Source organism: Corvus kubaryi, unplaced genomic scaffold (assembly GCF_017639235.1).
Source record: "Corvus kubaryi isolate FWS band 111438036 unplaced genomic scaffold, C.kubaryi_AGA036_p1.0 66, whole genome shotgun sequence".
Classification (NCBI taxonomy): Eukaryota; Metazoa; Chordata; class Aves; order Passeriformes; family Corvidae; genus Corvus; species Corvus kubaryi.
In genome coordinates, this window is record NW_024582054.1 from 10685885 (window position 1) to 10711199 (window position 25315).

Here is a 25315-nt window from a genome sequence, read left to right on the forward strand (position 1 = left end):
GTGGAAACTGTGGGTGTTATGTGCACAAGGCAGTTGATTTAAAGAGATCAGAAAGGCATTTAATTTAAAAATAAAACTTAAAAAATCAATTTCAACATACTGATTTGTCCTGCATTACAGTTACCTGTAGAGATCCTCTAGTCATGTCTATCTGTTTTTGATGCCTCTACAGAATAACTGTCCAGCATCCTCTGCCCAACCAATCAGAATGTAGGAAAATCTACCGATATGACGGAATCTACTGTGAATCTACCTACCAGAAGTATGTTGAAATCTGTGTGAGTCTTGCCTCTAGCTCGTGCATTTAGTGCTCGTGCTCTCCTGCTATTCAGAAATTACACGTGTGTTGAAACTCTACACTTGTGTGCAAAACCTCTACAGCAGGGACAGAAGTATGTTGTTTCATTCTTTGGGATTGTGCTCTAAAAGCTAAAAAGCAAATAAAAAAACCCTAAGACTTTACTAAATCTCTTAGGTATGCTTCTGTACAGTGCAATAAACAAGAGTGTACACGCTAGAAAATCTAGGCAAAATGTATTGCACAGGTGCTTCACATCTTAGGGATTTGAAAGGTGTGTTATGTATAAATTAGCTGTCACTTTTTTTCAGTCATGTAATGGAATGATGAGTTGTAATTTGCATAATCCTTTAAGAAGTCAAATTATACTGTCATGTAGCAGACTTAACATGCTAGCTAGGATTTCATAGCTTTGAAGCTAATTAGTATGTACCTTACAGGACAGTTAAATTGAAGTTGAGTCCTCTTTCTTTGCAGTCATTTGCCTTTGTCCGTTGCCCTAACAGAGCCCGCTTTTGTGCGTAACTCAAGATCATTACTGGTGCTTCTGACAAAAAAGCTTTTGCTCTGGGCAGGCAAATGCAAAGTGCTTGACTTCTGTTAGTTTCGCAAGCAGTGAAATTTCTATTTTACTGCAACAAGGATTTAATTATCTATTTCGACATAGAATCAAAAAAGTATATATTTAACAGGTGTATTGCAGATGATTTTGTATTAATATATTGCAAATGCGTTATGAATTCTCTGTTATCTCACTGGATTTTGAAACTGCATTCTGTCACTTAGTGTTTGCTTTTCATGCTCCAACTATATTCCTGTTTTGTGTACCAGTGTTACCATTATCATCCTCTGTATAACATTTCATTTTCCAATCACCCCTTAACTTCTAAAAATTACTTGTACTTTGCATTAAAACAAAATGTTTCTTTGGCAAGGGCAGTCATACTCATTATGGTTTTTGGATCATATTCTCTCATTCCCTCTTTTGATTCTATAACCTGCTGCTTGTTTCCTGAATCTTTTCTCTTAGTAATAGGTACAACCACATCAGTAAAAGCTGTTACTTGGATGTAAATGAAGACTATCGTTTTGGTTTACAGAAGTGAGAGGAAAAGAGAAATCTAGATTTATCAAAATAATTACAGCATCAGTGTAACTTGGTGAGCCAAAATGAAAATCTGACCTCTTGCTTGGCTTTTTTTTTGTGAATGGCTACTTTTGGTGTGAGAATGATTTATTCCTGATTTACATAGACAGAAATACTTCCTGGGCATTCTGAATTTTTTGTGGCTTTTCCCTTCTATCTCTCTAAATAATGGCAGTGTCCAGGGTAACTGAAGTAGTCTACATATAGTATGATTTTAAATGTCACCACAGAACTTAATTTCAGTGGTTTTACTTCTCTTGTAATTTCAGTAAGCGTAAAAATATATTCATTTATTTAGATGTATGAAACAGATTTGTTGTGCACTATTTATATCAGTTTTTAGAACAACTTCAAGATTTTGAAACTTTGTGGAAATAAGAAAACTTGGCACAGTTTGTCATGAGTGTTAAATACGGCGATGGCTTCACTCTGAATGCTGCAGTATAGTTGATTATCTTCATTTTGTTTTTTTAAATTAGATAGAATTTACAGCCAGTATAGTTAAAACCAGCTATCTGTGCTGCCCACAAAATGAAAGAATTGATGTTCCTTTGCAAATGCAAATAAACATCGGCAAAATAGCTTTCTGGGAAAGAAAAAAAAAGTAAAAATGCAAAAATCAGACTTGTCGTGAAACAGTGTTGATTTTGATATGTTTTGTCATTCCTGAAATGTGAATTATGAAGTATTATAGCCCAGTTCACTTTGCTTGTAAAAAACATGGATTATTTTTGGGATGCTAGCAGCTAGATCTTTAGAAAGATATAGAGTCCTTTTTGATTAGTGAAATTTTCTCTCAGTACTTCTTCCACACTGCTCAAGGTCTCTGAGGCATTCTTTATGTCTTCTTCCCAATGGATGTTTTTGGTACTTTTTCCCATAGTAATTTATTTCCAAAAATATAATAACAAGTTACTGAAAACTGCTCACTAATCAAGCCAAAAAAAAAAAAAAAAAATTCAAGCTATTTTCGTAACACTTTTAAAGCTTTGACTCTAGTGTTTAAAGACATATGAACATTTGGTACTAGATGTTCATGTGTATCTTGTATGCTCAGTCTTTCCCCTGATTACGTTGGGAAAGGAAGAATGGATCTAAAAATGCCACTGGCTGTCAACAGAAATGGCTGCGTGATTCCTTTTTCATGAAGGATAATTTCTGGGCTGGGCACAAAGCAGCAAACCGCTTATTGTGAAAGCTAAGGGAATTTTAAGGGCTGGCCAGGCAGAGTAGGACAGGACAGAGAATCATGGGTTTTGGAACTTGACTTTTTTCCCCTCTACCTCATTTTAAAATTAAAAGAAGTATTATGCAGAGCCTACTCTGGATTTATGCTTGAGCATGTACCCGCTAAAGGTATTTTGTGTAAAGTTACTTAGCAGTTGAAATCGAGATATTCTGATCTTTTCTGTAAAGATTTTAGAGGCTCATACCATGACCTTCTATGCCAAAAGTACTTTTCAGAAAATGTTTGTGGAAGTGACATTTTAAAGCAAATTTTAGTGCTAATACATACTGGAAATAACAGTTTGTAAAAGTTCTTTAAAGTATGGATTAGTAAATACATTCTAGTGCTATTAAAAAAAAAAATTGCAAAAAGCTTTTTGCAGCACAAGTTCCTGAGGAACTGGACTATGGTTACATTGGCTAATATGTGCAAAATGGGCAAAATAGTAAATATTCTTATACAGATTTCTCTACACCCTTTATGATATTCTTGCAGCTGAGTCTCACAGCTGCTGCTGGATCCCTCACTTGGAGTGGAGTGGACCATAGTTTCAAAAGTTGGTGGCAAAAGACAACAGATTCCTCCCCTCCTACATTGTCCCCCACCTTGGTCGCCATGGGCCCAAGGGGTTTTTTTAGGTCACTAAACATGTAAATGTGCTCTTTAAAAAGATCTGAAGTAAGCTTCAAAATCATTACAAATAATTTCTGTGTTCACTAGTGGTAGGGACTTGTCTCAAGCTATGGAGGTAAAACCAGAGGCCTGTCAGTTACTGGCCTGGAATACAGCTGTCCATCAAGTCCTGAATATTTCCCCTTTTCCAGTCCCCTCAGCTGTAGAGGTATGTCCAGGCTCTTTTTTTGGTGATGTCAAACAAAATTGTCAAAAAGAAATATTTCTTTTCAGTTCTAACTACTTCACTGTAACCAAACTGCCAAGGTTTTTCCCTCTGCCCAGACTGAAAAATCTTTCTTCTGCTTGCTCAGCCACTCCTGGTTTGCCCTCTTCCTCACCTTTATGGAGTGTCAGTGAACAAACCATGGGTAGATTATCTCCAAAGACAGATGAAGAGGAGCAGAGCTATGCGCCCATGTTCTTGTTTTACTTGTTGCTAAATTACAAAGAATACTGGCATGTCAGAAAAGAGGGGTTTTGCTTGTCTGCAGGGAATCAGTACAAGCAGAGGATGTCTCAGCGTTTTTTTTGTTCTTAGCCTGGAAGTCACTTCACCAAATGACCATTCAGGATATCACCTGGGTGGCTATTGTGTGTTATCTCCCACGCAATGGTGGAAGAATCATCTCTTCCTTACTTTTTTCCTGTCCATATTAAGGAGACTTAAAAGTCATGTCTTTCTTAAGGAATATAGACAACAGGGAAAAATTCTGTGGTAAACTATTTCTCCTGAAATCAAGAGCGTGGAATAAATATGTAAGGAAAACACCTAGTTCATTTAAATCCCACAAATACAGCTACAGTCTTACTAGCTGTTTTCATTTCTCAGCAAGTTAGTGAAAAGAACATAGAAAGAAGGCTCAGTGATTTCAGTCTAAGGGGAGCAATCTGTCCTGGAAGGGGTAGCTTGGTTACGTACACATTTTCATCCTGAGCCTGTAAATGTTCAAAGCATCCAAACTTGATAGACCAAAGTAAGCTCCTGTCAGACTCCATGTTGACTCAAACCCATAAATATTTGTACAAATGAGAAAAGGAGGTGGAAGCCTAAACTTTCATTCCATTCAGCCTCTAAAGGCTTAAATTCCATTTTATGTATTTATCAGTTTGATATAACAAAGTCAGGATTGGTTTGCATACATGAGAAACCTAATGGCCATACTAAACACAAATGAGAATATAAACCTTTCAACAGGCCAAATAGCTCTCCTGGGGTTTCTAGTGAGGGAATTAAACCAGATGCAGAGCGTGGGAAGATGGGTACTTGAAGTGGTCTGTAGTGCCCATCACCACCTTAATGTGGACAAAGCTGCAAAAAAACTGCAGAAGAGGAGCTAGTGGTTCCAAATGAAGAGCCTTTAACTTTGTCAAAGTGGGTTAGAACTCCCAACTGGCCCCTTGGCAGCTGGGTCTGCTGGTTCAGGTCAGTACAGTCATTTAAGCAGCATAGAAAGGTTGATGATGGATGAGCAGTTGCTGTTTTCTCCATCTTGTTTCTTAGTTGTGGTGCTGCCCATATTGCCTTAGAAAGACATAAGGCTTTTCAGAAATTTTTTTTGTATATTCTGACTCCTCTGATGCAATATAGCTAAAGAAAAGATACACTAGTCTTAAACAATTATTTTAGCTCCAGGAAAAATATATAACATGTAAGACAAGGATTATCATTCAGGCTAATGCTGCAGGGTACATGAGTATTTTTTCCAATAATGGCTTCAGGATCCCATGTTTAGGGGTTAACTTAAGAGAGAAATATTGAAGAAGCTGCTACTTAGTTTGCTCTGCTCTCGTAAAACAAGAAGGAGAGGCCACAGTGGATTTCATTTTGTGGCAATGTTCTGTCACTTCACAGCTTGATTTTACTTCTCACAATGTGAATTTAATAGATGTATTTGAAGAAGATTCTAGGTATCTCCTCTTCATAAATTTGACCTCTCAGAAAATATTGAAAGCTTACAACCCCATTCATTCTCTATCAGCAAATGGCAGAGAAGCCACTGCTATACTCATGTGTGACAGGCTTTTGACATAAGTCAACTGATCCTTACAGCTTCAGTGTGAGGCTGCCTGGAAAAACTTTATCCCTGTTACCTGCCTATGTTTGCTCTTGCCTTTGTGTAGCATTGAGCATATCTGTGGGTTCTCTGTGCTGAGGTGTTCTGGAAGTCTTTTACAGGTAGGAAAAAGGAGTCGTTAACCAAATTTAAAACATGTTCAAAAGTGAGCCAACGTCACCCTTACACATAAGACGTGAGTGGGCTTTCTCTGGGTTAGAAATGAGATTAGCTGTGGCACTTTAAAATGATTAATGATCACTGGCTATTAAGTTGAACATCTAATCCTTGGCTGATTGGAGCATTTGAGAGAACAGCACTCAAAAATACCATTTTTTAGTAACAGAAATTTTGTCATATTTTGATTATGATGCAGTTAGATGTTGCACTGGCTTTAAAGTTTTACTTTGAGATTAAAGGGATGAAACCTGAATAGAGAGTAGGTGTGATGCATACTCGTTACATGAAAATTTTCTTCCACTGAAAAGTAAAGGACCATATTTAGATTTACAAAGTGCAGTTCAGTCTATAGTTCAATACAAATTTTGAAGATTCACTTAAACTTTGCAGTATCAAATTTTAATACATATTCTGAGTTAAATTCTGAAGTGAATTTGGTATTGGTCAGTTGACAAATTAGGCAATTACCTTTGTTAAACTGTCTGGGTCTTCAGGTTCTGTAACCACACCCTTTCAATAGGGTATTAGTCACAGTTAGCTAATTCCCTGTTGAGACAGGTTTTTTGATGTTGTACTGAAATTGCTTTTGCATTTCTTTCTCACTTCAGATATGAAGGGGTCTTTGTGTGTTATTTGTTTCATAGGGTTTTCTGAAGGTTTTTTTTATGCTGTGGTTTTGTAGTGTTTTGTCTTTTTTTTTTTTTTTTTTACAAGTCATATTACTGGTTTCAGAAATGGAAAGATCAATTCAAATTATCTGTGACTGAGCTATTCTGTGTATTCAGCAAGGTTTCATTTTTCCCATGCTCTTTCAGTAACTTGCTGCTTTGCACAAATACAGAAGCATTAATACAAAATATATAGAAAATATGACTTGGGAAGGGAGTGAGCAGTTCATTTGGCTTACTAACAGCTTAAATGATCATTCTACAAGCTGGGATAAGGGGAAGTAATTATCCCACAAATATAAGGAGCTAGCTAAATACCTGCCATAAAGCTCACATAAGTGGCAGGAGTTGCAGTGACAAAGCTGTCCTGGAGCATTTTAAGTATGCTTTTGAATGATAGAATTCCAACTCTTTGTCTTCATCTGCTTTACAATAACAATATAAGATACTGACACAGTCTTGTAACTTCTAGTTCTTTTTAGAAGGAAAATGCTGATTATAAAAACTTCAGAAGAAAGAAAATCCTGCTTCTCTTTGGATGAACAGTGCTTACTAGAAGTTAAAGTATCGTTACCTTATTTTCTGAGTTTTTCTAATTTTATGTAGCAGAAGCATGCAAAATCCAGCATTAAGAAGCTGAAAAGTTCTCTTTTAATATTCATGATATTCCTCATTTCCTCCCACCTCTCTATTTAAATATCTGTAGACAGTAAACCAGTGATCATTTATCCTCCTCCTTGACACGGGTTTCTCATTTCTAACAAGGCAACTTTTCCAGAATTTGAATGCTTCTTGTAGCTGATTAAGGCTTCCTAGTTTGAATACTAGTATAGTCCATTAGTTGTTCCTGTGGGAATGCTCAGGATCACAGATATAAACTAGAACCATGTTGTTACATGCTGTTTGAAAAGAAAGATTCTCTGTCTCAACATCAGTAGTGATTTATCAGTAGTATATATATATATATATATATATATCAGTAGTAATCCTTTCCTATTGCTACTCCATGCTTACTTCCTTGTACATCAAAGAATCTTTTTCACCACTCTAGCCAGGGTATTGCACTGTAGGTTAATATTAATTTGGTTATCCACCATCATCCATATGCCTATTTCTAGCTTATTATATTGTCTTTGTTTGGAATGTGTGCTCTGAGTTATGAGATAGACAGCTTTGTGCTCAGCTGTGTTAAAACACATCTTATTCAGGTGAGCCCAGGCTGCCATGAAATCTGTGCAACTGACAACTCCCTGGTATTTACCATTTTATTATCTTTTGTGTCATCTGCAAATTTTACTGGGAAGGATTTCATGTTTTCTTTCATATCACTGATTTATTCTCCTGCACAGGTACTCTGTAGGGAATAAAGGGCTCATGGAGTTCTTTCCCTGCACGGAGTACTTGGGGTAGATCTAATCCATATATCAGAGCTGCTGGTCATAATGTCTGGGAGCAGATTAGGGCTGCCGGCACTGATGAGTTGCAACCAGGCAGGGGCAGTGAGTCATGAGCACACTCTTTACTTGCAGCAGTACGAGATGGCTTCAGCCTTCTTTCAAGTAATGTGAGGCTTGTTTTGCATAGTGATGTTGTTGAAATACAGAGACAATTCTCCTTTGAAAATTTGTGCGCTCGTAGTGACGGCTACTGGTGAATTTCCTTTTTTTTTTCTTTTTCTGAAAGCTGTTTCTGGAAACAAAGCTAAATTATTTGCAAATGGTTAGCAAATTTAGTGGTTGTGTTTCTCTAAAAAGAATAGCAAATAGGTGGTTTTTGGAAATCCTGAAATCTTTCATATTAGTTTTCTTCCTTAATGAATTATTTTAAATTTCTTTTCAAATTGGTGCTTTTATTTAGAACTACATGTGTTTTTCAGATGACTAGAATATTAAATGATGAAGTCAGCAAGAGTAAGGCTTTATTGAAAAAAGAGTTCAGAGTTTACTAAAAATGAACCTTTCGGTTAACATTTCATTCCTCATTTTTTCTCCACCTCCCAAAATGGAGGAAACCTCAAAATCATGTTCTAAATATTGTTTTTCTTTATTTGGCTACTTAGAAGCCCTGCACAGTGCTGTATCTTGCCTAATTTTAAGGCTTAAGTTGTGTTATTTAGCAATCAATGAATTCTTCTACCTAGCCATAGGGTTTTATGACGTAAAAGTGACACAGCTCGTTTCACACCCAGATACAGGCATATTGCTAAACTTTGAACTTATTTATAAAGAAACTGGTATAACAAACATGCTAAAATTCCATTATGATAGTGATACCTGTAGTCAGTTTACAGCATTTCTGCTGATTTGCTTTCACTTTGAGACAAATAGTGCTCCAGTTAAAACACACAAATATTTAGCAAAGTCTGCATCATCTCAAACTGGTATACAGAAGACAAGATTTGCATTGCATTTTGTAAAATTTTATTTTTGTTGTTGTACAGCTATTTGTTAGGTGTTTGTGGTCTTAAAAGTTCCATGTTCATGTGCACATGTGTACATATATGCACACACATGGAATACACACTTCTGAAAAGAAAGAAAATTCAGTAATTTTAAGGAAAGAGACAATGAGGTATAAAGCATACTTCTACCTGAGTGCATAAGGAAGTTGGCAATTTTTAATTGTTTTAGGCATGAAGTGATTCTGTGTTATTGTTCCAAAAAACCTAACAAAAAAAAATCCCAACCCAACTCCGAAACAACAAATAGCAAGAAAACCACTGTACCATATGAACTAAAAATTATATAATTAAGATTTGCCCTTAATTTCTGGTAAATAGGGAATAAATTTCTAATGGATACCAAACAAAAAATCTGGTCAACAAGAAGGAAAGATACAGTCTGTCACACTTCAAACTTTCTGCTCACTGAGCAACAGGAGACCCATGAAAGGAGATAACTTTGCCTGTTATAGTTGCTTTGAACTTTGTCTTACAGTTCCATAAATGACGCTGGGTCTGTGCCATCTTTGAGATTGCAGACTGTGATGCAGAGTAGTTTAAGATGCTGCATCATGTACCATTTAATCAGGCTGCACTACTTAGGGTATGTGTTGTGTACTGGGAATAATTTGTGTGTAGTCTTTCCAGCTGCATCTATATAAAAGGTGAAATTCCCCTACCTCCACACAAAAGTCAGCTAAATGGACTGTGGGGAATGGAGCAGCAGTTGAATGAATTAATTTCATGTAGCTGTCCGTAGCTAGCTGTGACACTGCAGTGTGTTTCCTCTACAGCTGACTCACAGCCAGGATCTGTACACATCTTTGTGGCAGGTCTTGGGCTGCTGAATTTCTATGCGTTGGTCAATTGTCTCCTTACCTAGAAGTGTCCTGTATAGTTTTCCACCCTTTTGCTAAATTCCAGTGACTCATTTACATGCCGAGAGCAGTAGTCCTGCAAGCCTTGTGACTGCATTGGACTTCATTAATTATGGTTATTACCTTTGCTACCTCTAATGCCGCTGCAGTGTCAGGAGAGGAAATGTCTCCTTCTGCATATCCTTTCATGTAAGCCACTGTACCTCCTGCTTCACAGGGCTGGAAGAGAGGGGCTGTTGAGCAGCTCCCCTTTCCCCTGTAGAAAATCTGGCATTTCTGGAAGTACTCTCCTGGTGATTCTCAGTGATGAACATGTAGGTCCAGGTACAGGGAGTCAGTGCGAAGGTTTTCAAGCTGTAAAAGACTTTGTGTAACCAGTCACACTGCAGGTTGCAATGAGTTTGGCAGCCTGGTGGTGCTGGGGCTGTCTGGATGCATCACAGGGTTGCAGACACTCTCTGCACTGGGCTGTACACTAGGCAGCCTGTCACCTGTGTAATTAGTGACCAATACTGATCAATGGATTGGTTGTAACTTGCTGTGGTACAGCATGTAACATTGCTTTGTCTAGCAGTATTTTCTTTGCCTCAAGAATGCTGCTGTGCTCTACATTTTGAGCTAGATATTTTACTAAAAAGGGCATGTGCTAACTTTGCAGGTTGGATTGAATGGATTTTGTTATTCAGTAGGTACAGAGGGAAATACTGAGCTAAGAGCAGAATACAAGCCAAGTCTATAGTATATTTTGGTATAGCTTGATCAATCTCTAAGTGATGTAGTATCCCAATTGGACAAAGATCCATCAGCAGAAACTGCTATAGCATATACTATTTTACTTGCAAAACCATTCTTTTATTGATATTGCTTGTTTTGCTAATAAGTGATGACTTTCCTGTATGAGTCTAAAGCTGATCCTTGCTGATATAGCTGATTACATGCTTAGTGCTTTGCCACAGTGGTGTACCAAGATTGCTCTATTGGCAAAATGCTCCTAATGCCGACCTCATCTGATTTTAGTAATTCACTATTCTTGATTTCAGAGCTCAACAAAATAAGACTCCTATTGTAGAATTTGAAGGGATATTAGTTGCTCCTCGACTCTGTACTGAATAATCATTGGGATAAAGAGACTCAAGAGCTGTATTGCATTTAAAAATCAATCCTATTTTTCATAATATAATTAAATTTTTTGTCATTTCAGATATTCTTGTTGTAGACTTGCATTAAGGGTGAGAAATCTAATCTTCTTAGTTGCTTGACATATTTGACATATTTTACTTATTTAAGTTTTGGTCTCCACAGAATCTTGCTGATGGTGTGATTTGCCTGACTGTGATAGTGGTAAATCCCACATGGATGATCTCCTTTGCCTTGAAATCAAATGATGTAAACAAAAACTTTCCAAAAGTATTCTGATCTTTTTCACCCCCTCAAAAATCTCTCAACCAGTATTGAAGTGAAAAGCCTGGCAATCGTAATCGAGTCAGGCACAATGCCTTGCTGTGTGCTTTGGGCAACACCTAGATCTTATGCGTAAGGGAGCATTTTATGGTTATCACAGCAGGAGGCCTTCTTGCTTCCAGGGGCAGCAGCTTTTAGAGCTGCTGCATTGCTGCTTGATTACTGGTGATGGTTGTGTTACATGCTGGACCCAGCGTGACTGAGACAGTTCTGATTCATATCACTCTGGGGAGCATCAGGCATGTATCCAGACCATGCATCAGCATCAGTGGTGACTGTGGCATTGAAATTGCTGGGAAAGGCATGGAATCAGATAATCGTCCATAAAGGAGTACTACTGAATGGCTGTGAAGTTCACAGCTGATAGATTTGTATCTTACGGCATCATGGTACTGTGTAACAGGCAAAAGCTCTTAAGTTTACTAAACAGGTTAAGGCAACTTCATTAGATAGGGATATTTCTATTGTTGATGTTGGGTTATTTTTACCTCACCTCCTCACTAAGTGCACTTGCAAGTTATAAACAGATTTTTTGTGTGATGTTGAAAGAAGAGCTAATCAACCGCTCCAGGTCTAGGTTGTATTTTGAAGGTCAAACTGAAATCTAATTATTGACATTGTCACTAAATTGAATGAAATATGTTCCAAAACATAGAAAATTACATTAACTTTTCTGAATTTTTTACACTCCAAATTTTTCACTTTCTCTTGCTTAGATATTTTGATGCATTCCTGCAGCAATGCCTATTTCAAAAGAATAAAACTAGCCCAAACAATGAACTAGTTGTCCTTCCCCCTAGTTCACACCAGATACAACCTATTTTAGGTTGAAACCAAGGAATAGATTGTCTGCCTTAGTTTGAGGGAGACTCTGCCCTTAGAATTTAAGAATTCACAAGAAGGGGGATCACATACCTTATTGTACAGATGTTTAGATGATTTTTATATGGGAATTGTCTGACTCTTCAATGCATTGGCTTTTATTAGAATAAGTCCCCTTTTCCTCAGGAACAGTTTAAGGAGGTGGCAACCTTCTCTGAGCTTTCAGACTTGTAGAGTCTCCTGAGCTGAGTGCTTTTGAAAGGATGGTTAGCACTGGCCATACAGATCCTGCAAATATCTCTACAGGAACTTCGTGGCAGAGCAGCAGTATGTCCATGGCTGAAAGTGGGAGTTTTGCTGTTTTCTTTTACTTGCTACTGGAGAATGCTAGAGTCTTGATGTGTATGGTCTCAGTTCTGGATGCCTATGAACACTCTATCCATGTGCTGTTAGGATGTTTGCAATAAGCTGGAGTGTAGCAGAAAATGCTGCTCAACGTCAGGCTCTGCAGAGGGGAAGTAGGGCTTTACAAGGGCTCCTCTGCTCTAAGAGTTGATGCTCTGCATGTTCCAAGTGTACTTGCTGTAAAGGTAAGACTTACCTCTTTACAGATACATATTTGATAAGGTATTGGTCATTTGGTGAAATATGTTAAAATTCATTTTGGTATGTAGCTTCTTGTAGATTAATATTTGTATATTGTTTTAACTTTTTCCTTATTCTTATCTAAGACTAGTTTGTAAATCGTAAATAAGTGCTTACTGATGGTTATCATATGTCTCCCATTTGTACCCACAATACAATATTTATGACTTTGTATTTTGACTTGCTTTTATGACTCTTATGCACAGGTATTTTTCATTGACAAACAACTAAATTCAGTTTGGATGACCAAATCCAATGTATGCAAATATCAGCCCTTTATTGCTATGTTTAAGCAAAATTTTATATCTGCATTAGAATGAAAAACATAGTTTCAGTTGATACAGGTGTTGCATATTGCATGAAGGTAGCAAGATGACATTAAGAACAGAAAGTTATTTTATTTTAGGCCAAATGCAGTAGTAACTATAAACCAGAATTAACTATTTCCTTCCCTGCCCTTCATGCTTGTGTTTTGATACTGAAATTCTCCCCACCACTAACCTATATTACTAAATATTCATTGCAATCCCCATAGCTTCCTCTACCACTGCTTGTACTCACTGTTTCCTCACCTCCAGCCCCAGAAAGATGGCTGCATTCTTTGTTGTGTCAGGGACAACCAGCACTCTGTAGAGTTTTAGGGAGTGCTTGGACAGGTAGATTAGTGCCTACTAGTGGTTTTAATGTACCCATCACTTCCAGTAATGTTTGCCCTGATTTGAGGCTTGTGTTTGGGAAACCACAGTATGAATTCCAGAGGAACACTGCAAAGAGTCTCTGCCAGGTGAAAACAGGTAAATACAATGAAGCAGGAAGTGGGGAACTGTACAACATAATTTGATTATGGTCTCAAATGCAAGGGACTCAAAAAATACTAGTTAAAACATGAATACCGGTGTCACAATGTTTGTTATATGGTAGTGAACAATTCTCTCAATAAACATACGAAAATTTAGGTCACAGATGTAATTTGCTACGCTGGTAAAAAAAAATTGCAGTAGAATGAACTATCATACTATTGCTTACAGGTTTTTTTTTGGCTAGAGATTTTTCAATGGTGTATCTGGATGCAGATTTAGAATGTGAAAATAATGCTGTTTTTTATCCTCATTCTAGTCAGATGAAAAATACCCCCTTGATTTGTATATGTACGACACAATTTTCTCAAAACACATTCTGCTGTGTGATATCAATTTTTGTAACTGTGCAATGCGTGTTTTTTCTCTGAGCCTTTTTTTAACCCCTTTCACCATATACCCACCATCTTTCAAGAACTGTTAAGAAAAAAGTCTGAATACCCTGAATAATTTTCTTTTTTTTCTGTCATTTAAAGTCTTCTATGTCCTTAAACCTCAACAATCTGCTTTGTCTCTCACTAATATTTCTTGAAAACGAAAAGCTCTGTCACACTTGTACTTTTTAGTTCCTACCAGAATAATTGGGTGACTTTTCCAGAGACTCGTTTTTCAAATTGTCAGAGGAAGGTTGGATTTAATATAAATTCAATAAGATCTACTTTCCTTGAGATGAATAGGTCTTTATTAGATAGTTAAAGGTAATAGCAGCTACTATTTCAATTGCCATAAGACTGGCCTCTTATTTGCCTTGTGTCTTGCATAGTCACTAATTCCTGGGTACATAAAATCCTATATAGTTGGAACAGTAGCATTTTACCTATTCTTCCAGCTCTCTCTTTCTGTAGCTATTTGTCATAATACAGTTTAAATAGGCTATATGAAATATCTAGAGCATGTTCATCAAAGAATATTTGTGATGGAAGGCAGTTCACTGTTTGCAATTTAGAAACTCAGTGTAAATAACTAGGTATTTAGGATGAGTACCCTCTGGATATGTGGGTGGATCACCATTTGAGTCTGTAGCTTGCATGGCATAGCTAATTGTGTCTGCAGACATGTGTGAGTTTGGTTGTCACACTGGTGTGCACGTGTATATTTATTCAGGGACACACAAATACGTACAACAGAAAAGTTAAATCATTCCCATTTGATTCAGAACATGCCTATAGGAAGAGAGGTCAGAACAGTAGAAACAAGGGCATCTGTTAACTCTGAGTCTTTAAAACTGTAGAGCCAGAGATACTGGCTTGGACTTGGGAGGGATGAATGGGTAACATGCTTACTGAGACAAATGAAGCTCGTGCAAGGTATGGGAGAAAGTCAGCTGAAGCTGAAGAAATGTGGCTGAAGAGAATAGCACAGGCAGTGGCTGACTGGGGGTGGTGAGGGGACAGAAACAGGTGTGGACACTACTGCTTGAAGCTCAAGAAATTCTCATGGATAACAGGGAAACTTAACAACTGTATTGTCCACAGCCTCGTGTGCTAGGAAAGTAAAGGGTACTTTGGAACATGTGGAAAAATCTGTATACCTTTTCTTCAACTTCTGTGTGTACTGGAAAGGATGAGGCCAAAATTACAGGGGTTCATGCTCTTTGCTTCTGTTCCTGACAGCTGGAGAACAAGGTTGGCATTGTCTTACTGGAATAGAATAGTCTGTTGTGGAGGGGGAACCAGGAAGGTCCATGCCTAGTCATTGTCCCAGCAAAATCACTAAAGACAATAATACAGTTTTCTCAGACTAGAGGAGGCTTAAAAGGTTGTGGATGTAGTGAAACCTGAACACAATACCTAGATGAGTGGAGTGTTCCATGGCAGCTACGGTGTTATGGATCAGATGAAAGATACTTTGCGTGCCAGCTTACTGTTAAGATTTTACAGATTGGTCAGATACACTGAAGATACGCTGACTGCAGTTGTAACATTTCTGGAAAACAAAACAAGGCCTCTGAGTTCCATATCCATCTAGAAATCACTTATAGAGAGATTTAACTGCTCAATGCAAGTAGCTAATTGCATTCTCAGTTGCAGAGTCAATCAGGACACAGCAGAGGACCACTTGGTTAAAACACTTCAGTGCCCTTTCCATAATAACAAGTGAAACACTCTTTTGTGGCTTCTTCGGGTTTTTTAGATTTTTGCTGTGGGATTTTCTGGAGTTCTTTTGGGTGAAGAAAGGCTTCCTCATGTAGTGCAGTTTCTTTCTTCCCTGGACAGAAAAAATGTAGCTATTTTAATTGCAAAAATATTCAGATCTGACCCAAGACTACCACTAGTTATTAGTCAGTTTTAAACGTTATGCTTACCTATGTTTACTGCTGAATCATTGTGGCTGTTTTTTTGATTCAGTATACCAGGCTTTTGGTAAAACTTCATTGTCTGGTTAGTGGCTAAAATCAATTAATGATCTAAAACCAGAATATTTGACTGATTTAAAATTCGGAATATCAGAAACCCAAAGGCAGGGAAATCAGCTTTTTGTGACTTCAGAATCTGGGTCCTAGATATATATTCCAGTATACTGGAAAATGTATAGAGTTGTCAGATCTAGACAGTGGATTTGCTTCTTTTTCATTCAAACATTTTAGGAAAGGATGATGGAATCTTTTTCTGTTTTTTATTTATGTTGTCCTTCTAGACTTTCATTTTAATATTTTTCCTATTATTGTATCATTAGTGTTCTTTCATTCTTTTGTCTCAGAAACATGTCCTGAACGTGCTTTTATCTGTCCATATTATGTCAGGGGCCTCTGGCCAGCCATGCCTGCTGATGGTAGATGTCACAGGTCACAGGTTGCCAGGAGTGTCTGATGCCTCTTCAGGACGCTGGGGCTGACAAACAGTTCTTTTGCAGAAGGTGTGCTGTGGGTCAGGAGCTTTGTTACCAGCTGAAGGAGCTACAGGAAGAAATGAACAGGCTACATAGTACTCGAGCGAGCAAGTGAGAGAGACCAATTCTTGTCAGAGCTGCTGCAGTTTTAGGACTCTCAGGAGTCTTGAACCTCCACTGTAGTGGAGAAACAGATGAACTCAGAACCCTGCAGGGTAATTAGTCACAGGACTGTTAGCCAAGGGACTGTTAAGGGTGAAGGCTGGAAGCAGATCACTGCATGTACCAGGAAGAAGGTTCCTCCTCCTCCTCAGAATTTGACAAGTAGGACTGGTAACTTCTACAGCAGGTGTGAGACTCTGGAACTAGAAGGCCAGACAACTGATGAGGTGGGCGAAGGTCTTTGTGGGATAGGGGGTTTCCTAAGACAACACCACCTGTACCTGGCAACAAGACTTCCTCTGTTAGCAGGAAAAGAAGGGTAGTTATCATAGGAGACTCTAAGAGGAATGGAGGGTCCAATATGCAAACCAGACCCAACTCACAGGGGAAGTATGCTGTCTCCCAGTGACTCTGATAAGGGATATTACTGGAAAATTCTCGTCTAGTAAGGCCCCCTGATTACTATCCATTATTGGTTGTTCCAACTGGCAGTGGAAAAATAACAAAGAGAAGTCTGCGGGCAATCAAAAGAGACTTCCAGGCCCTGGGACAATTGGTAGAGGCAACAGGAGCACAGGTAGTGATTTCATCTATTCTTCCAGTAACACTGAATAATATTGATAAGGACAGATCCATCAGGTCAATGCATGGCTTTCAGGCTGGTATCAGCAGAATAATTTTGGGTTTGTTGACCATGGGAGGATCTACTCAACACCTGGTCTACTGATATCTGATGGGATGCACCTATTCCAGAGGGAAAAAGGAGTTCTAGCACAGGAGCTAGTGGGCCTCATTTTAAACTAGCTTGGAAGGGGGAAAGGGACAAAACCAGGCTCTCCAGTGATGAAGGATGGGATGGTGTGCCAAAACTGGAGGAAATGAGCACTAATGGGATCCCTCAATCTGCTTCACTGGGTGTTGGCTACAAAGTACCACACCTGAAATGTTTCTACACTAATGCTCACAGCATGAGGAACAAACACAAGAGGAGCTCGAGGCCTTGGTCCAGTCCCAGAGATTTGACATCACTGGAAAAAGTGAAACCTGGTGAGGTGAGTGCTGTGACTGGAGTGCCCTGCCAGATGGTTACAGGCTTTTCAGGAGAGATAGAGCAGAAGAGGTGGAGGGGTGGCACTGTATGTAATGGAAGGGGTAGAATGTATGGAGCTCACACTTGGCAATGGCACAGTTGAGAGCCTCTGGATAAGAATCAAGGAGCAAACAAATAATGCAGATGTCATTGTGGGAGTCTACTATAGACCTCCCAGGCTGGACGATGATGCTGACAAATCATTCATTGAGGGACTAAGGTGTTGCTGCCTGTTCTAAGCTTCCCCTCCCCCTCCCAAAGACACTTGCTTCTGCCATGTGCTCTGAACCTCTTTGTTCTAAGTGCGGGCAAAACCAAATGTAACTCAAACTCTTCAGCAGTATCTGATTGGCCGGTCACCCCAGGTCCGCCCCCAGTCCTCCCCTTTCCCCTTCTCCGAATAAAAGAGAAGATCAAGGGAGGCCCCACCCTCTTTTGACTCTGCTGCCCTTTCTGCGGACATCTCTTGTCATCTGTTTCTTTTGAAAGCTTCTAACTGCAGAAAATTAAGTTCGAGCAGAGAGCTGTATTTCTCCCTCTTTGCTTCTGCCGGTGGTATTTGCTTTGCAGCTGATACAGTTACCGATTTTAGAGCTACTAAAATGCTAGATTGCCCATGCTACCTCTCTGGGTTGCTCGAGGCTTTCTAAGGCATTAAACTACCAGCACTGTCTGGTAAAAAGCTGAAAAGATACCTCCTCACTAAGGGGCACTTCCAAGTTAACTGCCCTTGTCCTTGTGGAGACTTCAAATCCTAGAAACTGACTGGGAGCATCATACAGCTGGTATAACCTGGGCCAGAAGGTTCCTAAAAACCAGGATGACAATTTCGTGGGACAGGTCCTAAAGGAGCCTACTCAGAAGGACGCCCTCCTTGATCTGCTGCTTGTCAACAGAGTGGGTCTCATGAGTGAAGATTGGTGGCTGTCTTGGCCACAGTGACCACAAAGTAACAGAGTTTAACATCTCTGTTGACACAGGGAAAAGTGCCAGGGAAAAGTGCCAGGAAAACTTCAGCTCTGGACATGAGGAGAGAAGACTTCTGCTCTGAGAATGAGTGAATGACATTCCCATGGAAAATATTCTTGTAGGTGCTGGAGTCTATCAGTACTGGTCACTTTTTAAACACCTCCTAAGGGCACAGGAGCAGGCATTTCCCAAACAACAGAAGTCAAGCAGGCAAGGCAGGAAGCCAACTTGACTGAATAGGAATCTTCTCTTAGAAATAAAGAAAAAAAAAAAAAAGGAAGGTGAATGCCCAGTGGAAGCAAAGTCAGGTGAGATGGGAAGAATAAAAAGATATTGCTTGCTGCTATAGGGAGGAAATTCATGCAGACAAAGCTCAGCTGGAGTTGAAGCCAGAACTGTGGGGGACAATAAAAAGAGATTTTCAAATATGTTAATGGCAAAAGGCAGTGTAGAAATAACATCAGCCCTTTCCAGGATGAGGATGGTCACCTCACAAACAGGGTCACAGCAGAGCTCTTTAATGCATTCTTTGCCTCCATCTTCAACACGGATGACAGACTAAGGGGGTCTCAGTACCCTGAGCTGAAGAACCATAACTATGAGAATGATCAACTCGCAGTCGACCCTGAAACTGTACAGGATCTGCTGCTCCAGCTGGATCCCTACAAATCTATGGGGCCTGATGGGGTTTGTCTGAGAATCCTCAAAGAGCTGGCTGATGTAATCACAAAACCTCTCTCAATGATTTTTGAGTGGTCTTGGGAATCTGGAGAGGTCCCAGCTGACTGGAACCTGGTGAATGTTGTCCTGATTTTGAAGGGCAAGAAGGAGGACCCTGTAAACAACAGGCCTGTCAGTCTCACTTCAGTGACTGATAAAGTTATGGAGAAGATTATTATGGTAGCCGTTGGAAAGCACCTGAAAGACAACACAGTCACTGGTGACAGCCACCATGGCTTCGTGAGAGGAAAGTCCTGCTTGTCACACCTGATTTCCTTTTATGACTGGGTAACCCACCCAGCTGATCAGGGAAGCCAGTTGATATATTTCTTTTGGATTTCAGTAAAGCTTTCAATACTGTCTGTCACAGAATCCTTCTGGACAAAATGTCCAGCACACAGCTGGATAAACACATCATGGGATGGGTGAGCAGCTGGCTCATGGGTTGGGCACGAAGGGTTACAGTGAATGAGGTGACATCAGACTGTCACTAGTGGGGTTCCACAGGGCTCCATCCTCAGCCCTATGCTCTTCATAAATGACTTGAACACAGGACTGGAAGGGATACTGAGCAAGTTTGCCACTAATACAAAACTGGGAGGAGCTGTTGAACTCCCTTGAGGGCAGGGAGACAGAGCAGAGAGACCTTAACAAGTTAGAGAGCTGGGCAATCACCAACCATATGAAGATCAGCAAGGGAAAGTGCTGGATTCTGCACCTGAGACAGGGTAATCCTGGATGTACAGACAGGCTGGGGAATGAGATGCTGGAGAGCAGTGCCATGGAAAGGGACCTGGGGGTCCTGGTTGACAGAAAGTTGAATCTGAGTCAGCAGTGCCCTGGCAGCCAGGAGGGCCAAGCGTGTCCTGGAGGGCATCAGGCACAGCATCACCAGCTTGGCAAGGGAGGGGATTGTCCCACTCTGCTCTGCACTGGGGCGGCCTCACCTCCAGTGCTGGGGACAGTTTTGGGTCCCACAACAATAAATGAAAGATATAAAGGTATTGAAGAGCATCCAAAGGAGGGCAATTAAGATGGTGAAGGGCCTGGAGGCGAAGCTGTATGGGAGTGGCTGAGGTCACTTGTTCTGTTCAGCCTGAAGGAGGCTGAGGAGAGACCTCATTGCAGTTACAACTTCCTTGTGAGGGGAAGAGGAGGGGCAGACACTGATCTTTTCTCTGTGGTGACCAGTGACAGGACCCAAGCGAATGGCCTGAAGCTGTGTCAGAGGAGGTTTAGGTTGGATATTAGGAAAAGGTTCTTCATCCAGAGCTGGGCGCTGGAAGAGGCTCTCCAGGGAAGTGGTCACAGCAGCAAGCCTGACAGAGTTCAAAAAGTGTTTGGACAGCACTCTTGGGCACATTGTGTGATGCTTGGGGATGGTCCTGTGCAGAACTCAGTGATCTTTGTGGGTCCCTTCCAACTCAGCATATTCTGTGATTGTACTGTGTGAAAACCTTGTTCTACTTCATCACTGTGGCACAGCTAGGGCTCTTTTTCCTTGCTTAAGCCTACTGCAGTCTCTCTGGCCCCACTGTCAATCATCAGCTGGACACCGAGACAAATTTTTTATAGCAGCTTCTGTCAGTAAAGAGAAAATATTTTGAAAAAGACAGTCTAAAAGCTGAATGTCAGCCTGCTGAGTGGCCTGGTTAAACAGGAGAATTGACTTTGCCAAGTTTTGTTTTGTTTTTTGGGGTTTTTTTTCTTTTTTTTTTTAATGTGGGTTTTTTTCTAATTAAAAAAAAAAATTGATTTGGGGTCTAGCCCAAATAATAAAATAAGACTTTCTTGGCAAAGACTCCTAATTGACTAGCTTACTAAAATTCTTAAGCATCCCCATGATTGTTTCTGTCTTCACTTTTCTGGTCTCTGTAACATGGGAATTCTCAGTGCATTCTGGGAGTAGCAGAAAACTTAGGTACTTCAGTAGTTCTGTTGTGTTCCCTGTAGTCCCCTGTTTTGTTTACATAGTCAGTGAAAGCTTTTTCTGAGGTTCAAAACCCTACAACAGGTGTTACTCTGTCTCTGAAGGAAGTATTCCAAAAGAGATTTTGGATGTCGTAACAATTGTATTTAGTTTTTGTGACCAGGGCAAAACACACTCAAAAGATTTAGATAGTCAAGAAGCCACATATTTTTTAAAACTACTTTGAAAAAGAATGGTGGAAGCATGTGGCATAATGCATAGTAAATCTCATATTAGAAAGCTGCAAACCCTTGTTGAGAAGTTGCATTTGTCTCCTGAGCCAGAGAATATTGCTGTCCTACAGCAGTCCTACAGTACTGGAAACTGCATTGAGAAGTGCAGCCTACTTGTTAGTTGATAAATACAGATTAGAATCACCTACTAGGCTATATTATAGTGCTTGTTAACAGTTTTTACCTTCCTAAATTGATCAGTATAATCCTTGTGATGGCTTTACCTCATTTCTGGAAGACATACAGATAACGTGGTACTTATATGAAGTCTTGTATGTCACTGAAAACCTGCTGTATTTCTGTAGTAGAATTGTGTGGCAGGATTATATTAACATAGATTTTGGAATATTTGAGCTCCCATAGGGTATGGAGTGTGGCTGATATGACATGACTTGCCTTCAACAGTTGTTTTAACAAGATATCCTTCATATAAATTATACCAAGCTGAAAGGCATAACTGAGTTAAGTAAGAAACACTGGTGGCAAAATTCTTCACTTTCATCTTTATCTGATTAATTCAAGGCTGAGTGTTACAGTGAAAGTCTTTTTAACCTAACATAGTATTTGGTATGTTTATTTAAGGAAAACCAAATAAAACCAGAAAACATAAAACCCCACCCCAAAAAAGCCCTTTTATATTATTTAGTACAAGATCCTTTTTATTAAATTGTTAAACTAATTGCAAATATATGTGCATTTACTCTAGTCAAAACTCATAGTTCTTAAAATATCTTCTCACTCCTCCTAAAAACTGTTTTAATAATACATTAATTAACACTTCTGAAGTACTTGGCATATTTAACACAAGATAATTTACAGCTCCTAATATTTTAAACTGTGTATTAAAATGTCTAGCTGTAGTGAACAGAAAATACACTGTATGTGAATATAGCATTAAGTGCTAAACATGTAATTTACATGTAGCTCAGTCTTTAATTTATTAAAAATAGATATAGTTTAATGTCTTGATAATGATGCTGATGTTGTTTGAATCCCTTTTAACATTTTCAAATTCCTGCTGATGGTTTATTTTTTTTAACAGGACCATGCAGACCCTTAATATCTGTTAATAACAATAATTAAATTTAGGGCTATATAAACAGTTAATTTCAGATTTTATGGCATGATATTGTATTTTGATTTTTATCTGTTTTCTCCTTTCACAGAGCTTTTAGTATTGACTGAAAAATATTCAGCCAATTTAATACCTGAAATACCGTACTTGCACCAAAAGGCTTTGACTGACCATGTACTTGAGAACAGATTTCAGATATAGACAGCTTTTTACTGTCTCTTGACTTTATGTTGCAGGAAAAGCTTACTACATGAAGATCCTAAATGGCTTGAGGGTTTGGTAATGGGATGTGGAGACCTTCACCTTAGGTCACTAGTTTGAATGCAGCCCAGGTGGGTGGAAACTAAAATCCATTATCATCTGATGGCTCCTGGATTGCCTGTGGGAAATGAGTTGGTGGTCCCAGGCAACTTCCTAGGAGAAAGACAACAGTATTGCAGAATCAGCTTCTTAGTGCTTGCAGACTGGGACCCTTGCTGGAACTCTGCAGAAAAAACAGTGGCTGGAGTGAGCTTGGGTGCTGAATTGCCTTCTGCACCTCAAGCGGTTTGCGTAGGTCAGACAAGAAGCAAAATTGAGTAACAGAATGTAGAAACCATTGCCATTCATTAGGTCAACTCTGGCTTGTAAATACACTTCCAGAACTGTTTAGCTATGTTTTGCTCTCAATATCATTGCTTACAAGGTACTTCAGAGAAATGCTGCATGTTCTTTATTTATAACTGGAAGGTCTGGGCAAAAACAAAACCCAAGAAAACCCATCAGGAAATGTTTTACTTTAGTTAGCCTCTGCAGACTTTGTGTTATAATCCTGGTTTAATTTTTTTCTGCCTGTAATTTTGTCGCCAGTCTCCAGTTGTTTTACTGTTCCTTGTACTAGAAGAGGAAAGTAATATATGCTATATTATTGTCAGAGGCAGTGAAAGACTCTTAATTGTAATCACTGCATAAAATCAGTGCTCAAAATTTAATTGTTGGGCGAAATGGCCAAGCATGTACTCTTTTCCAATCCTTCTAACAGCTCCTATGCATAGTGGCTCACGTGTCTGTCTTGAACATAGTCCTGACTAGCTAATGAAGCTCACGTGGCTGGGTAAATGCAGCCTCATCAGGTGCTCTGTGCTTTTTTTTTGGTCAGGAAATGGAGGAGCTTTCCTTCTGCCCTTAGAGCCATCTGAGCAGCCAGCCTGTGGCATTACTGGTCCCCATTACTACCATTACTCTGCCAAACAAAAACCAATTGTTATCTTTTATACACGGGTCAAGGGGCCATGCCACTAGTGAGAAAGACCATGTTTCCATAAGGTTAAAGATACCTTCAGTCACAATCACATTTGCTGGACATAACAGCATCAGTCAGAGGTGGTGTTTCATGCCAGAAAAGTCATGGGAGCAGAGCAGCTAGAGTATTTTACCAGTTATACTGAAATCCATTTTGCTTCCTGCAATTTTTGGTGTTTCAGGATTATGGCAAGATGGTGGTGTTTCAGCTTCATTTGAATTCCTCAAACTTAATCTGGGTGCTAGTGCAACTGGTGCTTGGTTGAAGCACTTTAGAACAGAGATAAGACATCATGTGTCATGATTCTAATAAATTTCAAGCAAGCATTTATTTCTCCTTAAAATACAGCAGCCCCTTCTCAGAAAAGTTGGACAGTGAATTAACTAATATTAATAATATATTAAAATAATAATAACATTATAATATAATAATATGTTGGGTAAATTTCTACTGGAAGTGTTAAATTTTGTTTATATACAAATATAAAGGGTTTATAGTCGGTATCCCAAGAGCCTATATAATGTAGCATATTCTGTGTGCATCCTCCGTAACAAATTAATCAGATGCATAATATTAAGCTGCCTGGATATCCTCACTTCCTCAAATATTCATTGAGAATGTACGAATATTCACTTATTTGATATTTCTCTATTTGTTAAGATAGTAATGCATGCTTCTTTGAAGAGAATATTGTTTAGAAAGTTGCTGAAGGATTTTTTTTCCCTTGAGAATATTTAACAAAATAAAAAGTTCTAAATGGGGAGTATATGTTATTGTTTTGAGGGAAAATTTTCCTATAATAGGCTAATAATAATAATAATAATAATTATACCTGCATCTATTTTGAGATCAGTAAGTATCACCATTTTAATAAAAGCATTCACAAAGTTCATGTATTGTGCAATATAAGATGGTAGACTATTTGGATGTTCTGCTAAAACATTGTGATATAAACAAAATTACAGAAAGCTTGAAAGGAATATCAACTTTTCAACACTTACAGGGAAAAAATTTGGATTAATTTGTTTTATAGCAATCTTTATTACCAAAATTTCTAAATAATGGCATATCTCTAGCTTGGTAGATAGTCACAGGGTTTTTGTTAGGTTTTTGATTAAATAAAACTGGTTACATTTGACAAAAGGAACTCGGCTAGTTTTCAAAATTACTTATTAATTCTAAATGAAATGCTTGTGCGTATTTACCACTGTGGCCTTGGGTTTTGGCATGGATAGTTCCCACTTGTAGTGCATAGAAATCTTTCTGTCAATTTGCTTTTACCTACCATGTCTTTTCAAAACAGCTAAACCTAGTTCTGTAACTATGGATGATGATCTAGGGACTGCAGGAGTTATACAAGTCACAGCAGAGGTTTGTAACTTCTTTTAATTTGCTAATCCATGCATGGAGCAACATTTCCAGCATTACCCAGAGATTAAGCCCCAGGGCCAAGGGCAGGGCCTCAATTTTAGTTTGCTAGTGATAGGCATACTGTGGTTAGAACTAGGTCTCTGCTGTGGACAATACAAAGCCTTTTCAATTTAAATTTCAATAACGGTAGCAAAATATTAAACATGGAGAACGTGAATTAGAAAAAAACCCAGCACTGTGTCTTTGCATTCAGTCATTCCCC

The 25315-nt window shown here is 39.0% G+C and overlaps 1 protein-coding gene across 2 annotated transcripts in view; it reads left to right on the forward strand.

Moving 5' to 3' along the window:
* The window catches only part of NPAS3 (neuronal PAS domain protein 3), a 607366-nt gene that overhangs the window by 87439 nt on the left and 494612 nt on the right, over positions 1-25315 (forward strand). Inside the window, exon 2 of one of the 2 annotated variants that reach the window (XM_042047597.1) lies at positions 173-262. The exons of the other annotated variant lie outside the window; for it this stretch is intronic. Within the exon in view, the coding sequence (XP_041903531.1) occupies positions 173-262 (90 nt within the window). The remainder of the gene's footprint in view (positions 1-172; positions 263-25315) is intronic. 2 annotated transcript variants of the gene reach the window in all.